Source organism: Lagenorhynchus albirostris, chromosome 3, assembly GCF_949774975.1.
Source record: "Lagenorhynchus albirostris chromosome 3, mLagAlb1.1, whole genome shotgun sequence".
NCBI lineage: Eukaryota > Metazoa > Chordata > Mammalia > Artiodactyla > Delphinidae > Lagenorhynchus > Lagenorhynchus albirostris.
The window spans coordinates 161,523,423-161,546,211 of NC_083097.1; the positions used below are offsets into that span (position 1 = coordinate 161,523,423).

A 22,789-nucleotide genomic window follows, 5' to 3' on the forward strand; every position below is an offset into this window, starting at 1 on the left:
TGTCCCAGTGCACAAACACACCCGGGATTAGAGTCCCAATCTACATGCCAGCGCGTGCCACACACATACACGCCCACATAGCGCACACACACACACATACACACAGGTGCCATCATACAGGTGCCACGTTCTCAAGGGCCTCCCTCTTCCACACAGACATACACAGACAGGAATACTATAACAACACACACAGCCAGACCGGCCTCCCCGGGGACACTCAGACGCACGTGATCCCTGAAATGCACCCGGGCGGGCACAGGTGCACCCCCCCACACACACACACACAGCAGTGGCTGTTGCTGAGGCTTTCATACACCAACTCACAGACACACGCACATCCCTGGCATCCCAGCACCAAGCAGCCTTGGGCGGATCCCTCAGGTGACACCAAGCTCACAGTCCAGGCCGGAGCACCAGTACATCAGGTTTATTTCTCCTTTGCTCTCCAGGGAGAGCAGGCATCCAAATCATAACAAAAACAAGGGCCCGAGGGTGGGGAGCAGCCCCCTGGGTTGGCCGAAACACAAACCTCCCCTCCCCTGGCATGGGGCCCAGCCCAGGGACCCCCACCCACCCACCCACCATGGCCAGGACTCCTTGTGCCCTAGTCCTGTGGGGGCGGGGCAAAGGCAGCACCAGCGTGGGGGAAGGTCCCCCCTGAGAATGGAGGCCCCAGCCCAGCCTGCCAGCCGGCAGATCCACATCCGCATCTGCCTGCTCAGGCCTGCAGCCTCCAGACCTCCAGCGACAGGCCCCCAGAGGCGGCCACCACCAGGTTGCCCTCAGCGCAGATCTGCCAGGGCGGGGACATGAGGAGTCAGGGGTGCTCTGAGCAGCCAGGCAGGGTGCATGGGACAGGGCCTTACCCCATTCAGCACGTTGTGGTGGCTTCGAGTGCAGATGGTCCTTGGTGGGTCTGTGGGCACGTGCACCTGGTGAGGGGCAATGGGCAAAGGTCACGAGGTGTGCTCCTTGCAAGTGAGGGTGGGTAGAGAGGGGGGACTGTCGCAGAGCCTCACCCGGATGGTCTTGTCGGTGGACGTGGTGTACAAGGCCCCCAGGGAGTGTTTGATCCCTGTGATCTGAGACCTGTGGCCCACATCAAAGGACTGCGGAAGGGAGGGACAGGTGACACTCAGGTGTGGCTCTCCCAAGGCCAGTCCCCCACCGCCACCCAGGGATTAAGAGGTAGGGAGGCAGCCCAGGGCGGATCGTGCGTGGGCAAGAGCCTTGGCAGACCCTGACGAGCTGGAAGCAGCCATCCCGGTTGGCGAAGACATGCAGCAGACCCTGGTTATCGCCGGCCCAGAGCTGAGGCTCCTGGTAAGACATGCAGAGCAGGTAGGAGTCCAGCTGTGGGAGGGACACACGGGACGGAGCAGCTCAGGCCAGTCCGGGCCCCGCCGCAGCCCTGGTCCCTCCAGCCCCCTGGGGAGCACCCACCTGCAGCCGCTGTAGGACGCTGTTGGCTCGGCGGTCAAACACCACCAGCGTGTGGTCCTCACTGCCTGAAATGATGTGCCGGTCGTCCGCCAGCAGCGCCAGCACCGCGCTTGAGTGCAGCCGCCGGCTCTTCAGCAGGGCCGGGCCGACTGCATGGGCGATGGGCCAGGGAGGAGGGGGACATCAGAGCCCCTTGGAGGCCCCCTGGCCCGCCCCAGGACCCTGGGTCTCCATCCTTCCTGGCAAAATACTACTCTGTCTGCTCCCCCAACCCCCATCCCACAGGTAACCCTGTTGTTCCTCTGCCACCCCAGCTGGATCCAGGCCTCACAGGACCACCAGACCCCCCCGCAACCCATCTCCATCCCCGCTCCTTCCTCCAGTCCCATCTGCTCTCAGTACGGAATGGACCTCAGCCAAGTCCCAGCATAAAATGCTTCACTCCTCCTGCAGGTCAGCCTGAGACTTGTCCCCACCCCATCCCGGCTCTGGCTCTGCCTGGAAAAGTTACACTGGGCCCTTCAATTAAAATAAGAATGAATAAATAAATAAACAATGGAAAAGGCTTATGGGCTGGGCCAAGTTCATTCTAGGCATTTTAATGTAAACATTTAATCTACCAAAGTTCTTATTGTCATCTCCTCCCATTAGCCCTACGCGGCTGGAGTTATTATTATCTGGATTTGACAAAAGGGGGAACGAGGTTCAAACCTGACTGGGGTCACACAGCTAGGAGGTGGGGGAGCCAGAATTCTCAAGGACTGTCCTGCCTCCTACGGGACTCAGGCTCAGAGGCCCCTCCTCTGGGAGCCCTCCAGTACTTGACCCCACCCCACATGGAGGCGGGGCTTCCTCTGCCCCCAATACCCACCCCCACCTGTCACCTTTGTGGCCCCCAGCACAACACTGAGGCCACTCTGAGTGGTCAGCCTCTCGTTATGTGACTGTCACCCCAGGTAGACTGTGAGGCCCAAGTGTCTCCTTCCCCAGGATGACCCTGGAGACACCAGGCAGCCCTGCTCTCCCACCTAGGCTTCAGGGTCCCCAGCCCACCTCTGGGGTCGTAGACGGTCACCTTCTTGTCATAGGTGCCAGTCACCAGGATATCAGGCCGGTAGGACAGGCACAGCACAGCTGCCTTGGCCCTGGGGACACACAGACCACAGGGCTGGGGCTGTGGCCAGACAGACCCCTGCCCACCCAGGCCCCCCTGCCCAGGACCCCTCACACTTTATCTCGCCAAACTGCTGCCCATCAGCCGCCATGTCCCAGAGCTTCACGGTGCTGTCCCAGGAACCAGAGCACACTCGGTGGTCCAGCGCTGCCAGTGACCACACCCAGCCCTGTGGGACCAGACCCGTGTGATCTTCCCCATTTCACGGAACCCAGAGTGAGTCAGCACTGAGTAGAGATTAGAGCCTAGGTCTGTGGGTCTGACCTCAGAGCCCAGGACATGCACACCCCAACCTAATAATATTCCTAAATCAAGTTCTGCAGAGCCTCAGCTGCAGCGGTGGTTTGAGGCCACATGACAGTGTGATTAAGAATGGGGCCTCCATGGGAATTTCCTGGCAGTCCAGTGGTTAGGACTCCGAGCTCTCACTGCCAAAGGCCCAGGTTCTATCCCTGGTCAGGGAACCAAGATCCCACAAGCCACGTGGCACACACAAAAATGGGACCTCCAGGGAGTTCCCTGGTGGCCTAGTGTTTAGGATTCTGGGCTTTCGTTGTTGTGGCCCGGGTTCAATCCCTGGTCAGGGAACTAATATCCCGCAAGCTGCTTGGTATGGGGGAAAAAAAAGAATGGGGCCTCTACTCCATGACCTGGGTGAATGAAGTACTATCCCTCAGTTTCTTCATTGGGAAAATGAGCATTAAAAAAAAGTCCCTGTGTCAGGAGCTAAAATGCACAGAACGCAGCTAGCTCCCCACTGACTCATTCGTCACCAAACCCTCTGAGGATAGTACTATGATGTGTCCCGTTCCACAGATAATGAAACTGGTGCACAGAGAGGTTGAGTCCCTCACCCAAGGTCACACTTCCAGGAAGTAGCAGAGTGGGGATTTGAACCCAGCAGCCTGGCTCCGAGACCAAGCTCTTGGCCACCAGCCTAGACCACCTCAATGGCTGGTGGACGTGCCCCTCCATGACCACCTCTCATGAGATGACAGTCAGGCTCAGAGCTGTCTGATCCCCAGGGGTGGCCTCATAACTGCCCTACCTGGGGCCACTCAAGGTATACCTGACACCTCCTAAGCACCTACTGTATATGAGCCTGAGCAACGCTCTTAATGCATATTCATTTCATTCGTCCTCATCCTAATTGACCTCTGGACAGAAGCAGAAACTAAGGCCCAGATAAGTCATACATCTCACTTAAAGTCACACTGACAATAGCAGAGCAAGATTTAAATCTGTGAGGTCTGGTGCCAAAACCTGTGCCCTTAGCCACGGTACCCTACTCAGGCCGCACGCCTCCTACCTCTGCCTGGCCTCCTACCCCCTCACCTTGTGAGTGCTGTTCTTCTGGGTGCCCAGGGCCTTGACCAGAACCCGGCTGGGCTCCACCCCCAGCTGTTGCAGGTCCCACAGGTTGACATTGCGATCTCGGGAGCCTGACAGGCAGAGTGTCCCACCCTGGGAGAGGAGTGAGGTGATGTTGTTGGGGTCACCCTGGCCCACCACTGCCTGGCCTTCCACCGACCCCCGTCTCACCTGGAGCAGCAGCACTGAGTCAATGGAAGCAAAGTGCCCATCGGCCAGGCAGAAGTACTCAGTCCTGCGCCCATCCTCTGCCCAGCGCGACAGGTGCTGCTCCAGCTCAATGCAGGCTGCTGGCCAGTCAAAGTCCTCCTCTGTGGTACGCAAAAGCAGGGCCCCCAGTGGGCAGGAATCCTGCCACCACCCACACCAGCTGTCCAAGCTCACTGCGCTGGCTTCCGGGGAGCACAACCTGAACCAGACTTGGAGAGAACCCACCTGGATCCCTTACCCCACCCAAGGAGGCCGAGGCTCTAGCTTTGGGACCACCAGCCCACGCACCTGCCAAGCAGGTCTAGGATTGCTCCTTACCCAGTTTCCAGAAATTGGGTAACTGGAGCCTCAGGATCACCTTCCCGGGCCTCATCCCCCAACCCAAGTTTGGGGGATAGCAGCCTCAGGACGTTAAGGCCCTGCCTCACCCCTGGCTAAGGTCCAACCTCAGCCCTCCCAACCCTCAGGCTGGGCACAAGAGCTAGGACTTCATAACTAACACTTCCTGCCTCGGCCATCTGAACCGGACCCATGGAAGTGTTTCCCAAACCAGCATCCCAAACCTGGGAGCTTTGTCAAGATGCAGAATCCAAGCCCTTGACCCAACCAAACATCTATGTTTTATCAAGCTGTTCAGTAAAGTCCCATCAATTCAAGATCACCAAGCTGCCTTATCCTCTAGGGACCAAAGACCTTGGAGGCAGGAGAAATTACCACCAGCCCCTGCCTAAGATCCCAGGTTAGAACCTGGACTCGAGGGTCTGTTATTGCTAATATCAGGGATCCCAACCTCTAAACCCTAGCTTAATAAGTTCAAGGGTTGCAGGCTCTGGACCTGAGTCCTGCCGCACCCTCACCTAGGCCAAGACTCTAGAGGTAAGGGGATTTGGCATCACCAGTTACTGCCTTAGCACCTAGACCCAGAACCTGGGGATTCTTGGGCTTACTCTGAGCCCCAAGGAGATTCTGACAGCCTAAGACTTCAAGTCCCTGTGTCAACCCCAAGCCTGAGGATCGCTGGATTCCGAGTTCAGGGACCCCAGCTACCCAAGTAGATTTCCACAGCCTCAGGACCCCAAGTATCTGTCTCATAGTCCACCCAGAGGTCAGGGGCTTTGGTACCACCAGTAAGTACCTCAGCCACCGCTGAGCCAGGATAGCCAGGTAGTCTGCTCCAGTGACTGTACTTACAGCACCCTGGACCCTCCCCCCGCCTCAAGCTTGACCTGGGCGGGCCACCCTGGCCCCCGGGCGCGCGCACCTTCCACCACTGGGTAGGGCGCGCGTACGCGGCGCTGCGCGCGTAGCCTCCAGGTGACATGGTCACGCACGAGGTCGCGCAGCGCGTGGCACACGCGCGGCAGGACGTGGAGCACGAGGCGCGCGTCCAGGTAGGCGCATATCTCGAGCAGTAGCTCCGGAGGAAGGCTCAGCAGGCCCGGAACCGCCACCGCCGGGCCCTTGGACGCGGCCCGCGGCTCCAGAGCGCCAAGGGACACAGCGGGCGCAGGCAGCGGAGGGGCGCGCGGGGGCGCCAGCCCGAATTTCGGAGGACTGAGCACGCGGGCCACGTAAGCCTCGGCCTGTGCGTCGGGGTCAGGCTCCGGCTCCGGCTCCGAGTCATCGTCCCAGGCGCAGGGATCATCGCGCGGCCCTGGAGGCAGCTCCATGGCGACCGGGTGGGCGCGGCCGGCCCGGCCCTGTCAGCAGCCGAGCCCGCGTCCTGTCTCCTAGGCAGCGCAAGGGTACTTCCGGCGCTGCCTGATGACGTTAGGGCGCCAACCGGAAGCGAGCGGGTCGTGGGGAAACCGGCTGCAGACTGAAAGCCAGCTCACTGGAAGGGTCTCGTTCTTCAGCCGCGTCGGCCCCGAGCTGGAAAATGCAGATTCCTGGTTCCTGCGTTTTTTAAACTAGCATCTCTGATGGTGCTGATGCAGAGGGCCAGCGGACTCTGGTTTGAAAAACACGGCCCTGTCGAAGCACTTCTCACAGGTGACACTGACCTTACAGATAGAAAACCCCTTTTTCCTGGTTCGCGGTCTGGGCATGCTAGTGACTCGAACTCCTGTTCTTTTCTTCCGGAGCCAGAAACAAGCAGTTACACTGCAGAGACCTCGGTGAAAGTTAACTCTGAGTTACCCAAAATCCTACTGATAGAAACAGCATCTCATTTATCGACAGCCTCTTTTGAGCCAGGCAGTGTTAACACACAAATTCTAAGCAGCACTAGCTGTTTCCCCCCCCTTTTTTTCTTTTTTAATTTTATTTATTTTTGGCTGTGTTGGGTTTTCATTGCTGCGCACAGGCTTTCTCTAGTTGCAGCAAGCGGGGGTTACTCTTCGTTGCAGTGCGCGGGCTTCTCCTTGCAGTGGTTTCTCTTGTTGCAGAGCACAGGCTCTAGGCGCGCGGGTTTTAGCAGTTGCGGCTCACAGGCTCTACAGCCCAGGCCCAGTAGTTGTGGCACACGGGCTTAGTTGCTCCGCGGCATGTGGGATCTTCCCGGACCAGGGCTCGAATGTGTGTCCCCGTCATTGGCAGGCAGATTCTTATCCACTGCGCCACCAGGGAAGTCCCAGAGTACCCTACTGTCAAGACTGTGACCATTTTCCATAACGTTCTTTCTCCTCTCCCCGCTGTATTTTTCTCTATGGGACATATCGCTGTTTCACTGATTAGCTTTCCTCTCACTAAAATGCACACACTTGTTAAACGAAAGTTGGTTGTGTGTCAGCATTTCAAAAAATTTTCCCAGTTTGATGCAGGTGATGCTTGGGCTGTACTGAGGTTGCAACAAGATTTTATCCTGAGGCCTGTGCGTCCCCAGATGAGCAGTTTCTCATTTGCCTTTAACTGTTGCACATATTTACCTATGTCCCACAGGCTTGGCGCTGAGCTGAGCATTCTACAAAAATGTCTAACCTGCCCAGCAATCCAGAGTTGTGAAGTCAAAGATTATAAGAATGCTGCAAGGTCTTGCTCCTTGCCACTCAGTTTAGTCTTTAGTAGATGGGGATCTTGAATCTGGGCTGTAACACTAATGGGTCCCCTTTAGTGAGCTCAGGCTCTAGTGAGCTGTAATAATGTCCCAAAGACTGCACTGCATGTGTTACGTTACCACATTTAATCTTTAACCTTACTTACTTCCCCACTCCCACAATTATTTCCTGACCTGATTCCTGTGCATCCCTATTTCTAAAACTTCCCAGGCCCCCCTCCACATCTCTTCTCTACTGCCAAAGCCCAGGACACAAGAGGCCAGATGGAGACCAAGGGTTTCACAAGAAACTGATCTTTACTCAACAAAGTTCTACACAAGTGGAATCTCACGCCACCTTGGCGCCAGTCCCCAGCACAGCACGGTAACAAATGGACAGACCCTGGGAGCCCGCAGGAAGAAGAGGATGAGGGGGAAGGAGGGATGTGGGAACGAGAGGGACTGCAGATCGAGGCCAGTCAGGGTCCGCAGCCCTGCGCAGGGGAAAAGGTTGAGAAGCTGAAACTTCGTTGTGCAAAAATCAACAAAAAAATAAATTAAAAAATTAAATAGTTTCCTTAATTAAAAAAAAGAAAAGAAGAAAAAGATAACTAGAACCAGGCTCCCCTTCCCTGAAGGTGGTTGGAGGCCCCCCATCCTGGATGGAGAAGGGGTTACCAATCCCATCAGACAGCCAATCCACACACCCCAAGACCCAGCAGAGGATGCTCCAAAGAACTGGAATTACCAGAAAATTAAATGGTATTTAATTTTTTTTTCTTTTCTTTTTTTTACAAATGGCTTCCAGAGACCTGCTGGAGTTTCACAGCGGGGGAACCAGCTGAGTTTATGGAATGTGCACCAAGTGCCCCTTGGAAGAGAGGTGGGGCCTGACCCTGTCTGATAGGAGACACAGGGCTGTGATGAGGGTGTGATCCAGTGCTCGAGAGGGATGCATGGAGCAGGACCCAGAATGCAGGAATCCAGTCAAACCCCCAAAACTGCAAAAAGAGGCCCCCAGAGAAGTAGAAAGGGAAGAGGAAAACAACATTAAGGGGGCTTCAAGGCTTGGTTTCAGTTTTGAGGCCAACTGGGAAGCAACCACACCTCCTCTCTCTAGGGGAGCCTCTCCCACTGTGCCTGCATCCCCAACCAATCCCAGAAGTTTCCCTAGGATCGCTACCCCAATCTGGTGGGGTCTTGGGGCCTACTGGGAGCTGTGATGATCAGGAAGTCCCAGGGCCAGAGTCGGGTAAGGGAATACAGCACCCTTCCCTTCCTCCAAGCCTTTGGTTTCCCTCTTGCTGGCAAAGCATAAGCCTTGGTTTTCTATCACCATCAATTAAATGCCTCAGCCTCGGCCCTTGTGTTAAAACCCAGGCCTGGAAGAGGGCTCTCGGAAGCAGAGAAACGGACTGCCTTTGAAACAGACTTGCTTATGGAGAGACACAGGGGTAGATGTCAGCAGCTCTGGCTGCCCCCAACTCTCCTCAGGGGGAAAAAGTTCCAGCCCAGCATCTTTGAAAGTCACTGGAGCACAGGGGAGGGAGAAAAGGGCGACCTCTGGCCAGCCCCGGCCACTTCGGTGGTCCCCACTCTTCTGGCTGGGACGGGACAAGGAGGGAGACACACTGGCTGAGGCTGCCACAGAGCTGGCAAGAAGTGTGCGGAGCAGGTCCAAAGCGTGTGCGTGCTGACTGGGCGGCCCCAAGGTGGCCGTCCTCTTCCCCCCCACCCGCCCCAGGGTCCCAGCGGAGGTCCCCAACCCACCCAGCCCTCCCTAATCACCGCCAATTCCGGCAAAACAGCAGAAGCTTCTTAAACTCTAGATGCAGGTTACACGGAAGGCCTTACGAGTTAACTCAGGGGTTCACTAATTCTACTGTCTCCATGCAGTCGGGGAAATGGTGGGGCGGCTGGCCCAGCCTGGCTGGCTGCAGCGCCCGCACATGCGTGTAGCCACGTGTGTACGTGTGAGTGTACGTGTCTCTACAAGGACCCCCCTCCCCACCTGCTTTTCCCTTGCCTCATCCTAAGCCGGATTTGGTCGGCCGTGTTGATTCTTCCCTCCCACACGTGGCTGGCCCAAGTAGGCTGCCTGAGGTGACCCCAATTAGAGCAAGGGGCCCTTGCTGCCAAGAAGTCCCACCCCCCTCCCATTTATAGGATGAACGTGGAGGCCCCACCCACCTGCCCACCCGCTGACCGGCCTATGGCCGGGTATGGCAGGTAGATGGACGGGGAGGGCGTCTGGATTTGGGTCCCACTCACTCCTCCCTAACCCCCCTCGACCAGGGCACGGCGACTTCTGGACGCAGCGCGCTCCCCAGCAACCCCTCTGACGACGACGCAGACAGAAACCTGTGAGGAGAGGAGAGGGTCAGGGCCTGCGCCCCTTTGGCTCCCACAACAGCGCCAGCCCTCTCTGCACACGGCCTCCTCACCTGGCAGTCGCAGTACTCATCTAGACCCCGTAGAAGGCAGCTAGCCTCTCCTTAAGCAGCGGCGGGAACTGCTCTGAGAACTGCTGCCAGTTTTCTTCCCCAACTTGGTCTTTGAAGCCATGGAGAATCTGCAGCGAGGGAGGGGGTGAGGGGCGCCCCGGAGCGGAGCAAGATGAAGATGAACTCGGTCTCTCCCCACCCTGCCGCCTTCCGAGACTAGATCAGGGCCAAGCGGGAGCCCTACCTTATAAAACATGTCCCGAAGGTCATCCTTCGGGCTCACCCAGGAGGCTACAGCGTCGCAGAAGAAAATAAAGTCCTGAAACGTGACGGATCCCACGTGAGGGGCCGTCCAAGCCCAGCCCCAGCAACTTCCCTCAGAGCCCAGCTGCCCCAACCTGCACAACACCCCCGGGGTTGACGCCTATCATCATGCAGATGCCTCGGAAGGCCGAGTCCTTCTCCTCATTGTCCCTGATGTTCCTGAGGGATGTGCACCTGTGGGGAAGGTAAGCAGTGGGGAATCAGCCAGTGGGCCTGGGGCAGGATGGACATCTGTGGGGGACAGCAGGGAGCGGTGGGCCAGTGGGTGGTGGGGCTGGGATGGGACATGTATCTGTGAGGCGTGGGGGAAGCAGGAGATCAGGGCTCGGTGGGGCTGGGTCGGGCATCCACGGGTGGGCAGGGTAGGGCTGGGTGGGCACAGGCGAGGGACTGGGTCGGGCCTGTCCCACCCTCCCCCCACCGCCCAGCCCACCGTACGGCAGGCCCCACACAGGTGGGCACACACCAAGGCCGGATGAACTGCTGCAGCATGGGTGCCACCTCCTGTGGGCACACGTAGCCCAGGCGGCCGATGGTGATGGCTGGAATGGCAGAGGGACTCGTCAGGCGACCTGCAACCCCGAGCGGCCCCGGTACGTGGCAGGGCCTCTAGCACGAGGCACCAGCCCCGCCCCACGGGCCCCAAGAGAATAGCTCCTGCCAGCTCCCTGGGCCCCCAAGCTTGGCCCGGTCAGGGTCTCCTCCCCACCCCACTTGGGTCTCTCCCAGGTCTCCCCCGAGGCCAACATCTTTCTTAGGCCTCCTCCCATAGCCCCATTCCAGGTCCTTCCAGTCACCCTCCCTGGTTCTTTCCCAAGGCCTCTTGTCAGCTACCCTCCCAGCCAGGATACCCCACCTCCAGGAGGCGGGCAAGGGGGCGGCAAGGGCCCAGGCCTGGGGCCCACCTGTGTTTTCCAGCAACGTCTTGGGCGTGTTGGGCCGGTTAATGATCTCCACCAGGTTGTTGAGGACCATCTGCACGTAGGGCTGCATCTCTGCCCCTGGGGGACAGGCCAGTCAGAGCCCCACACAGCCCACGCCACCCACACTGACCCGAGTTGTATCCAGACACTGGCCAACCAGTGAGGGAGCAAGCAACCTTCTCTGGCTATCTGCTGCCCAGGCGCCATGGCCAACCAGAGACAGACCTACACCCTCCCAACACCAGAAGCTTCCCTGGCGTCACTGCTGGACACCAGGGTGAGACCACACCACCCAGCCTCCCTGTGGGGTTAGGCAGAGAGCAGAGAAGCAGTGACAGTCTCCCAGCCAATCCCAGGGGGCCTTTCAGCCAATTGCTTGGAGGGGAGGGAGGTGACAAGTAGTCCAATAAGTACAGGCCTCCTGTCCTGTGCCTCTTTGGAAAAGCCAATTACAGATGGCCTTTCAGCCATGTGTCCCCATCTCGGATGAAAATGCTCAGAGGTGTCCCCTTGTCCCTGGCCAATCGGAGCCTTCCTCAAGGAGCACCAGGGCCCTCTAGAGGGAACCTGTCAGTTAGAGCCAGACTCCTGGCCCCAGGCTGGGAACAAGCCAATGGGGAGGGACAGGGCCTGCCCAGCTGTGGGGCACTTACCCATCTGCATGCAGATCTCGCCAATGGCCCAGGTGGCATTGTTGCAGACAGAGATGAACTCGGGGTTCAGGTTGGTGCCCAGGATGGGCATGAACTCAGCTGGCAGGGAGAAAGAAGGGTGCTGAGCAGGAGGGCCAGCCAGGGTAAGCTTCTGACACTTGCGAAGCAGGCCCCGTCAGACAGTACGAATACATCCCAGTGCGGTCACAGTCCTCCCAGGTCATCTCTCCATCACTTGAGGCCAGGGCTGGGGTCATGGGGTAAGGACGAAATGGGGGTCGTACCAATACAGGGCTTGACATGGATGAAGCAGGCTTTGGTGAGGTCTCCCAGGAGGGCGAAGGAGCTCTGCCGGACCTCAGGCATCGAGTCCTGGGGGTTGGAACAGGGTCAGCGTGGCCGGGCTCCCCTTCCCCCAACCAGCCGGGATCCCAACTAACCCCTCAGAGCAGGGCAGCTAAGGGAACAGTTCCTGGAGCATGACCTGACCCTGCCACTTCCCAGTGCCAAGGCTACAGGCCCCATCTGTACATCTGGGACTCGGGGCATGTGAACGAGAATGCCCAGCTCGGTACCACTACAGAAGAGAGCACTTGGAACTGCTGCCCATCCTCAATACGCTGGGGGGTGGGGGCGTCATATTGGAGGGGCTTGTGCTTTCACATTTCCTATTTTCTACTTTTTAATTTTGTACATTGTTAGGTTTTTCAATGAGATTTTACATGTTTTATTTGAATCACTTTTAAAAATAATTACAAGCTTTTTTTTTTTAATGGGTCCTTTCTCCCTGATGTCCTCAGGGCATAACCAAGGCCCTGAGTCCACCCAAGGCAGCCCACAAAGGCTGCTGGGTGTCACCATTGTCCACTTAGAGGCCCGCGAGGGGCCCACCCACCTGCATGCACTGAAAGAGCAGTGTCATGATGTTGCTGCGGGCTACCAGCTGCTCCACGTGCCCGCCCAGGCCCTCAGCCAGGCCGCTGAGCAGGTCCAGCGCCACAATCATGAAGTCCTTGTCAGGGGCCTCGTACTGCTCAGGGTGCTGGGTGTACATCTGGGCACAGAAGGGGGCAGGCAGGTGAGGGGAGTGGGCCCAGGCTGGGGCAGCAGCAGAGGAGCGGGTGATGGGGTGGTGCTGGAGGGATGCTCACCATGGCCTGGGCCAGCGTCTTCTGCACCAGGGTAACACAGCGCTGGTAGACGGGCTCACAGTAGGGCAGGAAGCCACTCTGCAGGGCAGTGGCCACTGATGACAGGCACTGGCAAGGAGGAGGGCAGGAGAGGTGAGCTCAGGTGGGTGGGACGGGGCCTCGGGAGAGGGCCTGGAGCTCACCCACCTCCAGCAGAGGGAATAGGTCCTTGTCTTCATCCTTGAGCTCGTTCCACTTCTGGATCAGCGGAGGCATCAGCTTCTGGATGTATTCCTGGAAGGGGAGCAGGAAGTTGGGGCTCCCTGGGTGTGGGTGGTGGCCTGGGAACCAGCAGGGTTCCCTGTGACTCAGAGGTGCCCGTCATCTGAGCAATGAGGTCTAGGCTCCTCGCTTTGGTTCATGGGGCCCTGCGAGGCCTCGCCATCCAGCCAGACCTCCAGGCCCTTCTAATTTACTCCCTTCTCACCCATCCCGAGCCCCACCCCCACCCCCCCTCCTGCCCCTTGGAGCCTGAGTCAGCGCTTCCTGCTTCCTGCAGGCCCCTGAGCTCCCCCGGCACAGCACTTACCACGCTGTCTCATAACTGTCTGTCTCCCCCACTAGACTGGGAACAGGGCGAGGGCTGGGGCCGGGTCTGTCTGTCTGCCTGTCGAGGTCATGGCCACGTCCCTGGCGTGCGACACGGGTCGCCGCCAGGTCACCGGATGCCAAGGGGCACAGGGATCGGGAGGAGGGAGCCGCTGTGGGGTCTCACCGGCTGGTTGAGGTGGTGGCCCACAGAGTCGGCCAGGGTGCCGATGGCATCGTAGAGGATGAGCAGGTTCTTGTGCTGGTACTTGCCAAAGGCAAAAACGAGGGTGTCCAGGATATAGCTGAGGTAAGGGACCAGCTCCGTGCAGGCCTCCTCCTCCAGGGTGGCGAAGGCACTGGAAGGGGGAAGGGGTTTAGCAGGCAGCCACAGGCAGGGCTAGGCTCTGAGTCGGGTCAGGGAGGGTGCACTCGGGATCAGCCAGTACGAATACGTGAGAAATCAGTACAATGTCAGGGGTCATGAGTATCATCACTTCCCAGAGAGCAGCCAGTGGGGCCAGGTGAGGTGAGGGCTGTGGGGCCAGGGGTCGAGGTTCACCTGCAGGCCGCCTCCTGTACCCTCTTGTTGCCATCCAGGATGCGCTTGAGCAGCTCTGTCATCAGAGGCTTGAGGTGCATGTCAGGGGGCTGGCTGACCACCCAGTGGGCATAGCGGCTCAGGGTCCAGCAGGCGATGGAGCGGACCAGGGCCTTCTTGTCTGATAAGCACTGGATGAGGTGCGGGATCAGCTCTGGCAGGTAGGGCACCATGCCCTGCATGCAGCCTGCAAGGAGCCGGCACAGAGGCAAGGCTGAGCCCAACTGGGCCGGGTCACATCCACCCTCCTGGGGAGAGGATCAGCCGCACCTGACAGATGGGGAAACTGAGGCTTGGAAGTTAAATAACTGGCTCAGAGTCACAGAGCCAGTGAAAGGCAGGATGGGGATGGGAAACGGCATCAGAGCAAGACTTTCCTCTCCATCAGCTCCACCCCATTCCAGGGCTTGTGATGTTTTTATCTGGTCACTAGTTCATTCATAGATGGCCAAGCTGCACACTGACTTGGGCTTTATGGGCAGTAACAACGCAGGTGGACAGAAAGGACCTTTCCTTTGAAACCTTTCTTGGATGTTTGTGATTTTTCTTTTTCTACTTTACATCTTCTCTTTTTAAAAACCCTTAACTGTGTCTCTCTTTTCATTACAGAACACGGGTAATAAATAGCACACCCTCTGATAATCCCAAGCCATGAGATCTATTTTTACCAGTTTAGGGTCAGTTCCTTGAGATCTTTTTCCATTATATATGCAGAACACTTCACATAGTCTATTAAAATACATATGTGCATTGTGGAACGTGTTATGTGTCCTGTTAACATAAGACCCATTACTTATTATATGAGGAAACATTTCCTTAGACAACTTTGAAAAGCTCTCCAGGGTGAGGGCTCCTGCTGCCCTCTCTGCTTGTTCTAGCAGGCCTGGATGCTGAGGGGGTCGTGTGTGCTGCCTGTAACAGTTCTGCAAAGCCCTCTGGTAGTTCACGCTGTACACCCCATCCATCGGGACAAGGGGAACCTGGAAACCGTGTCAGTACAGCACAAGCACACCGTGTGAAGTTTAAGGAAACACCACTGCACACTTCTGATTCTGGCAGGCCAGCCTCGCAGCCAGAGCAGGTTTGAGGCCCAGCTTCACTCTGGGTGACGAGGGAAGTGCCGTTGATTCTCTCTGCACCTTAGTTCCCCCATCTAAGAAACCCACCTCCTCAGATGGTAGTGAGCCCGCAGGACAGGGCTGCCTGCTGTGGGGCAAGCACTGCAGAAGTGCCTGTTATTATTGTTGCTGTTATTATGCTTATGGCCTGTCCATGAGAATTAAGGAGAGAGCTTGCTTTCGGGGGTCCCTTTCAGGCCCACGGGCTGAAAGGAAGATTCAAATCCCAGAGCTGTTTGGAGTGGGGTGAGCAGGCCTCTGGAGAGAACCTGGGGATGGCGTCGCCCCCCACAAGCCTGCCTGGGCCAGCCCCAGTCTCGCACCAGCGTGGGGATCAGAGGTCAGGCGCAGCCAGGCTGGCAGGTCACTTACCCTCAGCAATGGCGCCCAGCACCAGGATGCCCGACTCCTTGACCACCCACTCGGGGTGGAAGAGGAGGCCCTTGAGCAGGGGGAGTAGGTGGGGCAGCAGTTCCTCCCGGAAGACGTTAGCCAGGACGTCCAGTGCAGCCGCCGAGCACTTCCCTGGGGTGGGAGGGGAGATGGGGGACGAGGGGTGGCGGGCTCAGGGAGGCACATCAGGCAGGCCACCAGCCCTCCTCTCTGTGCCCCCCAGGATCAGAGATCATGATTAGAATCTTCATGATCTGCTCCATATAGGCTTCTGATTCCCTCCTAAGAGGGGAGCCCAGGGCTTGCTGCCCCCTACTTCCCCCTTCTCACCCCAGGCCTGGCCACTTACTCAGATTCCAGTCAGACAAAGCATCATCGTCATCATCATCCTCTGCATCCTCAGAGCCATCAGGCCGCTCAGCCTCATGGGGCAGCGTCACCGTGCGTGACTTGTGGAAGCGTGGCTTGATATCCTGCTCGCTGTCAGGGACGGCCTCATCCTCCTCGACATCCCCCTGTGGAGCCAGGCAGATGGCTAAGCACCACAGAGGCCCCCATCCCCAGTGCCCCAGCCTTCATCCTCCTGCCTGTGCCTGGTGGTCAGCCCTAACTAACCTTGAGCAGGATGATGTCGATTTCTGAGTACTTCATCCCGTTTACCAGGATAGGGATCAACCTGTTGGAAGAGAGGCTGTTAATCAGGATGCAGGGGCCCCAGAGGGGGCTTACAGCCTGGGGGAGAGGGAAGAAGCGGGGAGGGGAGGAGGTCAGGGAGCCAAGGGGCCGACTGCACATGCTGATCCTGGTTATGCTACATCCACTCATTTCCCTTAGTGGGTACTATCTCAGCCGAGTCTCAGCCACTGTGACTGGGTCAGAGCTAACACTACTCCTAGCTCCACAGGAAGGTTCTGGACCCAGACCCCTGGCCACTCAGTGAATTCCCGACCCCTGAATACACTGAGAAGCTTGGAATAGTGCCTGACCCCTAGCACACCATAAAGCAGGGACATGTGGCCCTGTCACCAGGCACTTCCCTAGGATGGGGCCTGGTTAGGGGACCAAACAGGCAGGGCAGCCTGCCCCCTCAGCTGGAGCCCATGCACGTCGGGATCGGAGATTTTGGTTAGAGCCCTCACTGACTCGGGGATAGAAAAGTAATCCAAGTTGGTCCAGGAGGATCAGCCCTAGGACTTTTGCGGAGATACTGGTTGAGAGAGAATTTCTTTACTCTGAGACTCCTGAGCTGGAAGGCTGCAGAAGGCCACAGTACTACGACGAGGGAAGGCTGTGCCTGAGAACAAAGCCAACATAGAGGAAGTAGATCTGAGACCAGACAGGCGCCTTTCACATCCTTTGAGCACCTGGATCCAGCTATGCCTAAAGCCTCTGTTGAGTCTTCACTTTTTTCCACCTATAACTTAACCTAATTTTTAAGTCATTAAAGCTACATACTTACCGTTTGCAAAATAAACGTGCACAGGAATAAAAGTAAACCAAGATACAAGATGTGGACTGAGGCTAGCGCAGGAGCTGACCAGAAGGAAAGGCACAGGCATGGCAAGAGGTGGAGGCTGGGGTGGGACAGAGGGCAGAAGCAGCACTCACTGGACCAGGTGGGAGGCCAGGACTTCCTTGCAGATGGGCTGCTCGGCCAGTGTCAGCCAGAACTCGCAGGCCTCAAGGGCCACGTTCTCATCATGGTCCTGGGTCCTCTGCAGCATGTACTGGGGTGGGATGGGAGAAAGGCTAAGGCTTGGCCCGGCTAGGGGTGGCTCCCCACCTGCCTCCCACCCCTCAGCGCACACGCGGGCTGGCCCTGGCCAGGCATACCTGGATGATGCTGTGCATGTGGGGGATGAGCCTGTCGATCCGCACTTCCAGCAGCATCACCAGTGCACGGCACACGTTCTTCCGCACCTCAGGGTCATCATCCACGGCCAGGGCGAACAGATGCTGCAGGGAAGCCGGGGTCAGCTGTGGCTGGGCCCTCGGCCCTCCCCCTGCTCCCCTCCCCAGCCCAGTGGCCCACCTCGATGAAGGTGTCGATGTTGTCCATCAGTGCCTGGGCCCGGTCCATGATAAACTGATTCACACAGGCGATGGCATGGGACCTGGCAGGGGGCAGGCGCACATGGGTCACTCCTGACCCCACCCATCCCACCTGCTCCAGGCCCCCTGCAGACCCCTGGGGAGCCGCACCCACCGGATCTTGGGGCTGCAGTGCTTGAAGAACTGTAGGAACTTGGGAATCATGATGTTGAGGGGTCTGTTGAGGGCATCGCTGTCCAGAAGTTCGGATGAGTCTTCGCAGATCTTCTGCAGGGCTCCGAAGGCTCCCTGAGTGGAGGGGAGCAGGCACATGGGTGTGGGTCCCGGTCTGGCCCCAGCTCCCGCTTAGGCAGGCAGGCCATGGCTCATCCCCTACCTCACAAGTGTTGTAATCCTCCGAGTTGAGTAGGTTGCACAGCTGGGGCAGCAGCTCGGGCCACATCTGCAGCTCGCCCTTGGAAGCGATGGTGGTGATGAGAATGCCTGGGGCGGCCAGGAAAGGACGCTGCCTCAGGCTGGGTGCGGGCCTGCCTGGCGCCCCAGCCCTCCTTGCTGCGCACTCACTCCAGCACACTTTCTGTGCGCTACCCCCTGTAACCCTACACACTCTTTGAGATCCTCTGAGTCTTACCGTGAGCCAGCCCTGTTTCAAGCCCTGGGATGCAGCACATAACTAAACACAAAATCCCTGCACTTAGGACCTGACTATCTAGTGAGGGAGGCTGTGAGGTAAAGATAAATCAGCAAAAGACCTCGGTGGCTAGATGCCAAGAGATAAGGGAGAAAATAAAGCAGAGAAGATGGCTAGCAAGTGCTGAGGATGAGGGTAGCAATTTTTAATTGGGTGGCTAGAGAAGGCCTTACTAGGTGACACCTTGATATCTGAGCAAAGACCTGAGGAGGTGAGGGAGAAGCCATCTAGGTTCTGTTCTCAGAAATGAGAACAGCTGTTTCAGGAGGGAGTGGTTCAGAGCATGGACCTGACCTAGTCACTTCTGAGCTCTGCTACTTGCCAGGCAAATCCCTTAACATCTATGTGTCTCAGTTTTCTCATCTGTAAAATGGCAGTAATAACAGTACTACACTACCATCCACGGTGCTGGAACATTCTGTGAATCAATATCCTTAACACACTGAGAAGTTTCTTGGCCAAGAGTGACAGCTCAGGGCATCATCACAGGCTGACTCCCGCTGCACCCTCTTACCTATGGTGGCCCGGATGAGCGAGGAGGCATCGCCGATGTTGTTGAGACATTCCTGTTTGATGAAGTCGGCCACAGGTGGTGGAAAGCTCTGGTAGTGTGCCTTCACGTTGTTCTTGAGGATGAGGCCACTGAGAGAGCGAGTTGGCTCATCTGGGGGAAGAGGGCTGAGGCTTAGGGAACCACAAGGGAGAAAGTGGGGTCAGGCTTGTGTGGAGGGACACCAAGGGCATACCTTCCGACTTGAGTCTGGTCAGGACGAATATCAGGTAGTTGTTGAAGTCGGGAAACTGGTTCAGTTGTTTGAGTTTCTGCTAGGTTGTTAAGGGTCTTGGGAGACAGAGGTCTTCCCCAGGCAGAGCCCCCTTACTGCCATATAGCTGATACTACTTCTGACTATGGGGACGAGGCAACCAGCTCCTGGAACCCCACCTGTCAACCCCCATGCCCAGAATAACACAGCATTTCAGGCACATGAGATTCATACAGCGGGTGGGGGAGCATGTCTGAGCTTCCCACCACTCCTGAAGATCTGGCCAGAGCAGGAGAGGGTTAGCAAACTCAGCTCTCTCTGATGTTGGCAGCTCCACTCACTAGCAATCCAATGTGGCATGTTTTTTTTTTTTAAAAAAAAGAAGGGAACTCACACTTTCAAGTGAAACTTGCTAATGGTTTAAATAATTTAAAAGTTTAACTTATAGCATTTTAAATGACCAATTGAAAAAAGGAAATTTTACCCATGAAACTCAACTAAAGCCAAGCACCAGCTAGAAGTGCCCCCTTCTCCTGCCGGGCCACATTTCCTCTGGGAATGGGACCCAGTAATCCTAATCCTTAATTCTCTGCCAAGGCCTGCTCCTGCCACAGCAGAAAGAGTCTAAGAATTAGGGAGTAGACCCCTTCCTCTCTGGCCTTCAGGAGCTGCAGATGTCTGCCCCGTCCCCCCAGACCCGGAAGGAAGGAAGGATACATCCTGCACAATGCGCTGCGTGGCTGTGTTGGGCGACTGCGAGTCTTTGAGCAGCTGCAGGACCTGCTGCAGGCCCTGCTCGTCTGGCTGCCAGTCCATGGTGCAAGGTGAACTGCGGGGGTAGGGGCCAGGATCAGCGCTGGATCCCAGGGGCTCCGTGTGAGTCCCGGGCTGAGCCCCCACAGAGGTGGTGGCGGCGGTAGCAGGGCGGGAGCGTCCTCGGCGGACAGACGGAGGCCGCCGATCCACGCCCGCCCAAGTGCGGGGTCCCCGCCAGCTGCGCCATCCACGGCCGCGCAGTCGCGGGCTCGGGAGCGCGGGCGCGGGTATGTGGAAGCGGGCCATGCGAGGTGGCGACGGGACCCGGCGGATCCTCATCCCACCCAACACTGGGCCTTCAGCCCACCGCGGCCCATACCGCCGCCCTCGGCTCCGGGCCCTAAGACTTCCACTTCCCTCGAAGCTGCTAGGCGAGGGCCCAGCCACCTCCCCATCCAGGGACCCTGCCCCAGAACACGATAGTGCCCCAGCCCCCGTGGTCTCTCCCGTGCCGGCACGCAGTCCAGCGATTCCCCTTAATCAGACCCAAAGCAGTCTCCAGACAGGTCCCTGATGCCTCTCCGCAGGAGAGTCAACCAAGCCCACCTATCCGGCGACAGAAGGCCCCTGGACGGGTCCCTGTCGCTTCCTCAGTCAGGTCTGGCAAAGCCTCCCCACACAGCGCTCCAACCCCCCGCCCCAGTCAGCATTAACTCCTGCTAACGGGTCACTGCTGCTTCCCCCAATCAAGTTCGACCAAGCCTCCCACCACCTCGAACCGAAAACCCTCTTCGTCCGATCCCTGCGGCTACCCCCAATTAGACCTGGCCGAACACTCCCCAGGGCATTTCCTCCAACTGATCCCAGCGACGCCTCGCAGTCAGACCCAGAAAAGCTCTCCAAGCCGAAGTCTGAAGCCCTTTCCCTATCAGGGTCCAACAAGCACCCCCCCAACTTTTCAATGCGGCCTCCCCCAACCAGACCCAACCATGCCCCACCGAAACAGCCCCCTACACACACCCGATCCTCGCGACGTCCCCCAATCAGTCCCTAAGCAGTCCCCATACGATTCCCCCAATCAGAGCCCCTCCAGCCCGACCCCAGACGTCCCACTGGCCCGATTCTCGCGGCACCGGGACCTGGCCCGGTTCTGAGGCCCCACCCCCTAAGCCCGGCTCGGTTCCCCCCTCCCCCGCCCCGGCCCATTCTCGCTGCCTCCTCAATCGGGCCCAACCGGGTTCTCGGCCTTTCTCGGTCAGGCGCGGCCCCGACGCCCGGGCCGCGCGCCGCGCAGGCCTGAAGCCCTGCGGGGGTCGACGCAAGCCGGGGCCCAGCCGGTTAGGGTCCGGGTGAGGCTCACTTACCCGGCCTCGGGCAGCAGCAGCGGGGCCTTAAGCCGCGGCTTCTCCTGAGACTCGCGAGGAAGGAGGGAGCCAAAGACAGGGAGCAAAAAAAAAAAAAAAAAAAAAAAAACGCGGCCGTATATGAACTGCGGAGGCTTCCGTACGCCGTTCAAACTGGCCTAGAAGAACCAATCCGGAGAAACAGCCGTCGCACGTGGCCTGGCACCGGGAGACCTAGGCCCAGCAGAGGCTGGGTCACGTGACCGAAGAGATGCAGGCTCTCTAGGCCTCTCTGGCCGGCCGGTCCTCCCACCATCTCGTTTTCTCAGCCTGCCTCAACGCCGGCCTGACAGGAGCTCTTTTCTGGAACTAGGAGTTTGGTGGCGCGTGGGACTTTTTGGTGTATGGTGGACCTGTAAACCCTTCAGGCAGAGCCACCTGCGCCTTTGTCACCCCCCTCCTCTAAGAATTTAACTGTGCCTTCCTCCCTCCATCCAGACGGTACTTGGGAGGAGTACATGTGCGTGCAGAGAAAGAGTGGAGGGGACTGAGCCTGGGGTGGACTTTATACCCGAGACAAAGGAGGGAAAGTCAGACAAAGGGAGTGCCTGAGACGGGCTGGGTTCCTGAAGAAGCCTCTGCCATATTTTGCGTTATTTATTTTCCAGTACTGTTTGACAACTTTTAAAAGGATATAAAAAAATAAACCCACGAGGATATAAAATTTTAAATGAAATGAACTAATAAAATAAACGCTAGAGCAAAAGGCCTATCTCCTTTCGTTCCCTGAGGCTGAATGAGGTGAAACAGTTAAGGAAATTTAGGTAAGGGAAGGAAGATGAAAAAAGACATTCCGTGATTCTTGTGCCGTCTGAGGACAAAGTAGGGCACCCCTTTTCTTTCTCTTAAGAGTAAAGCGGAGTAGGGAGGAGCATGAGCGTCCCCGTTCCCCCCTCCCCACGTCTCCGCCCTCCTGACAAAAAGTTGGGCGACCTTATGCTTTAGTGTCCCCATTTGTGGAATGGGTATAAGAATAGTTTGCTGGGTTTGAGATAATCCAAGTTAAGCATTACAAGATATGCAGTAAATTGTTCTTCAAAAACGTGGCTTTTACTCCGAGGCTCAAGGCCGTCCTTTTACCGTATTTGGCTCCTCCCTAAACCAATATTTACTGAATTCACTGAATCAACTAGGGCTCTAATCCCAAAGAACAACCCAGCCCTGCCCTGAGGGACGTTTTGGCCTCGGGAGACGCACAGGTCAATTCTTGCCCCAGCCTGGAGGAGGGGGACAATTTTCTCAGTCCACTTGCCATTGGCAAAGTCAGTCCTGGCTCCGTTCATTCATGAAAAACAGGTACCTAAGCCCTCTCTTGCCGAATACTGGGGCCGCCAGGGTTTTGGGAAGGGTCAGCTGGCGCCAAACTCCACTTCAGGAGTTGGGATCCCTAAAGTAGCGGACTGGATTCCCACCTCAGCCGGCTCCGCTAGACAGGAAACCGGTTTGAGGGACACGTGCGGAAAGCCACCGCCTTCGCATGCGCAATGGTCTTCCCTCGCGCATCGTGAGGACCTAGAACTACAAATCCCATCTTGCCGTGCGCCCGCGTCGCCGCGCTTACGGTCTCTGGCTGAGACTCGAATCTGAGGGGTTGGAGAGCTCCCCAGAGTTGGGCGTTGAGCAGAAGGAAGAATAAGGCTGAGGGGCTGGGACGGGATCTGGGGGTTTCGGGAGAGGATGCGAACCGTAGTTTTCTGCTCACGGTTGGGGGTTGCCTCAGACAAGGGTCAGGTGGGGAGCGAGTTGGAGATGCAGGAGAAAATTTGTTAATGCTCAC

At 57.5% G+C, this 22,789-nt stretch overlaps 2 protein-coding genes and 2 non-coding genes across 11 annotated transcripts; all 4 read right to left on the minus strand.

The window, feature by feature from the left end:
- Nucleotides 1-412: 412 nt before the first annotated feature.
- On the minus strand, nucleotides 413-6,345 carry FBXW9 (F-box and WD repeat domain containing 9). Of its 3 annotated transcripts, XM_060144925.1 has the most exons (10): nucleotides 5,460-6,341; nucleotides 4,160-4,299; nucleotides 3,953-4,081; nucleotides 2,674-2,786; nucleotides 2,497-2,588; nucleotides 1,444-1,592; nucleotides 1,240-1,353; nucleotides 1,020-1,109; nucleotides 867-932; nucleotides 413-793 (listed from the first exon to the last, which is right to left on the minus strand). In XM_060144925.1, exons 1-10 carry the CDS (start codon nucleotides 5,866-5,868, stop codon nucleotides 719-721), a joined length of 1,377 nt encoding a protein of 458 aa, XP_060000908.1. In that variant the 5' UTR covers nucleotides 5,869-6,341; the 3' UTR covers nucleotides 413-718. The 3 variants fall into 3 exon arrangements, with proteins under 3 accessions (XP_060000908.1, XP_060000907.1, XP_060000909.1); XM_060144924.1 differs by having other exon boundaries at nucleotides 650-932; nucleotides 5,460-6,343; XM_060144926.1 differs by lacking the exon at nucleotides 1,240-1,353 and having other exon boundaries at nucleotides 650-932; nucleotides 5,460-6,345.
- Nucleotides 6,346-7,468: 1,123 nt separating this feature from the next.
- On the minus strand, nucleotides 7,469-21,098 carry TNPO2 (transportin 2). 6 transcript variants are annotated; one of them, XM_060144922.1, is made up of 25 exons: nucleotides 19,571-20,559; nucleotides 18,836-18,911; nucleotides 18,604-18,753; nucleotides 17,775-17,881; nucleotides 17,553-17,686; nucleotides 17,379-17,460; nucleotides 17,180-17,302; nucleotides 16,955-17,073; nucleotides 15,962-16,022; nucleotides 15,696-15,861; nucleotides 15,326-15,478; nucleotides 13,797-14,022; nucleotides 13,422-13,593; nucleotides 12,854-12,940; nucleotides 12,668-12,775; nucleotides 12,412-12,570; nucleotides 11,801-11,888; nucleotides 11,517-11,615; nucleotides 10,846-10,941; nucleotides 10,407-10,482; nucleotides 10,015-10,114; nucleotides 9,861-9,935; nucleotides 9,643-9,744; nucleotides 9,363-9,533; nucleotides 7,469-7,666 (listed from the first exon to the last, which is right to left on the minus strand). In XM_060144922.1, exons 1-24 carry the CDS (start codon nucleotides 19,946-19,948, stop codon nucleotides 9,450-9,452), a joined length of 3,021 nt encoding a protein of 1,006 aa, XP_060000905.1. In that variant the 5' UTR covers nucleotides 19,949-20,559; the 3' UTR covers nucleotides 7,469-7,666; nucleotides 9,363-9,449. The 6 variants fall into 6 exon arrangements, with proteins under 6 accessions (XP_060000905.1, XP_060000903.1, XP_060000900.1 ...); XM_060144920.1 differs by lacking the exon at nucleotides 7,469-7,666 and adding an exon at nucleotides 20,974-21,098 and having other exon boundaries at nucleotides 9,369-9,533; nucleotides 9,617-9,744; nucleotides 10,407-10,512; nucleotides 19,571-19,682; XM_060144917.1 differs by lacking the exon at nucleotides 7,469-7,666 and having other exon boundaries at nucleotides 9,369-9,533; nucleotides 9,617-9,744; nucleotides 10,407-10,512.
- On the minus strand, nucleotides 11,685-11,759 carry LOC132518959 (small nucleolar RNA ZL2). Its single transcript, XR_009540071.1, has one exon. It is a non-coding gene; the product is annotated as a small nucleolar RNA ZL2 (small nucleolar RNA).
- LOC132518949 (small nucleolar RNA SNORD41) lies at nucleotides 13,668-13,737 on the minus strand. The gene has a single exon (XR_009540062.1). It is a non-coding gene; the product is annotated as a small nucleolar RNA SNORD41 (small nucleolar RNA).
- Nucleotides 21,099-22,789: the final 1,691 nt, after the last annotated feature.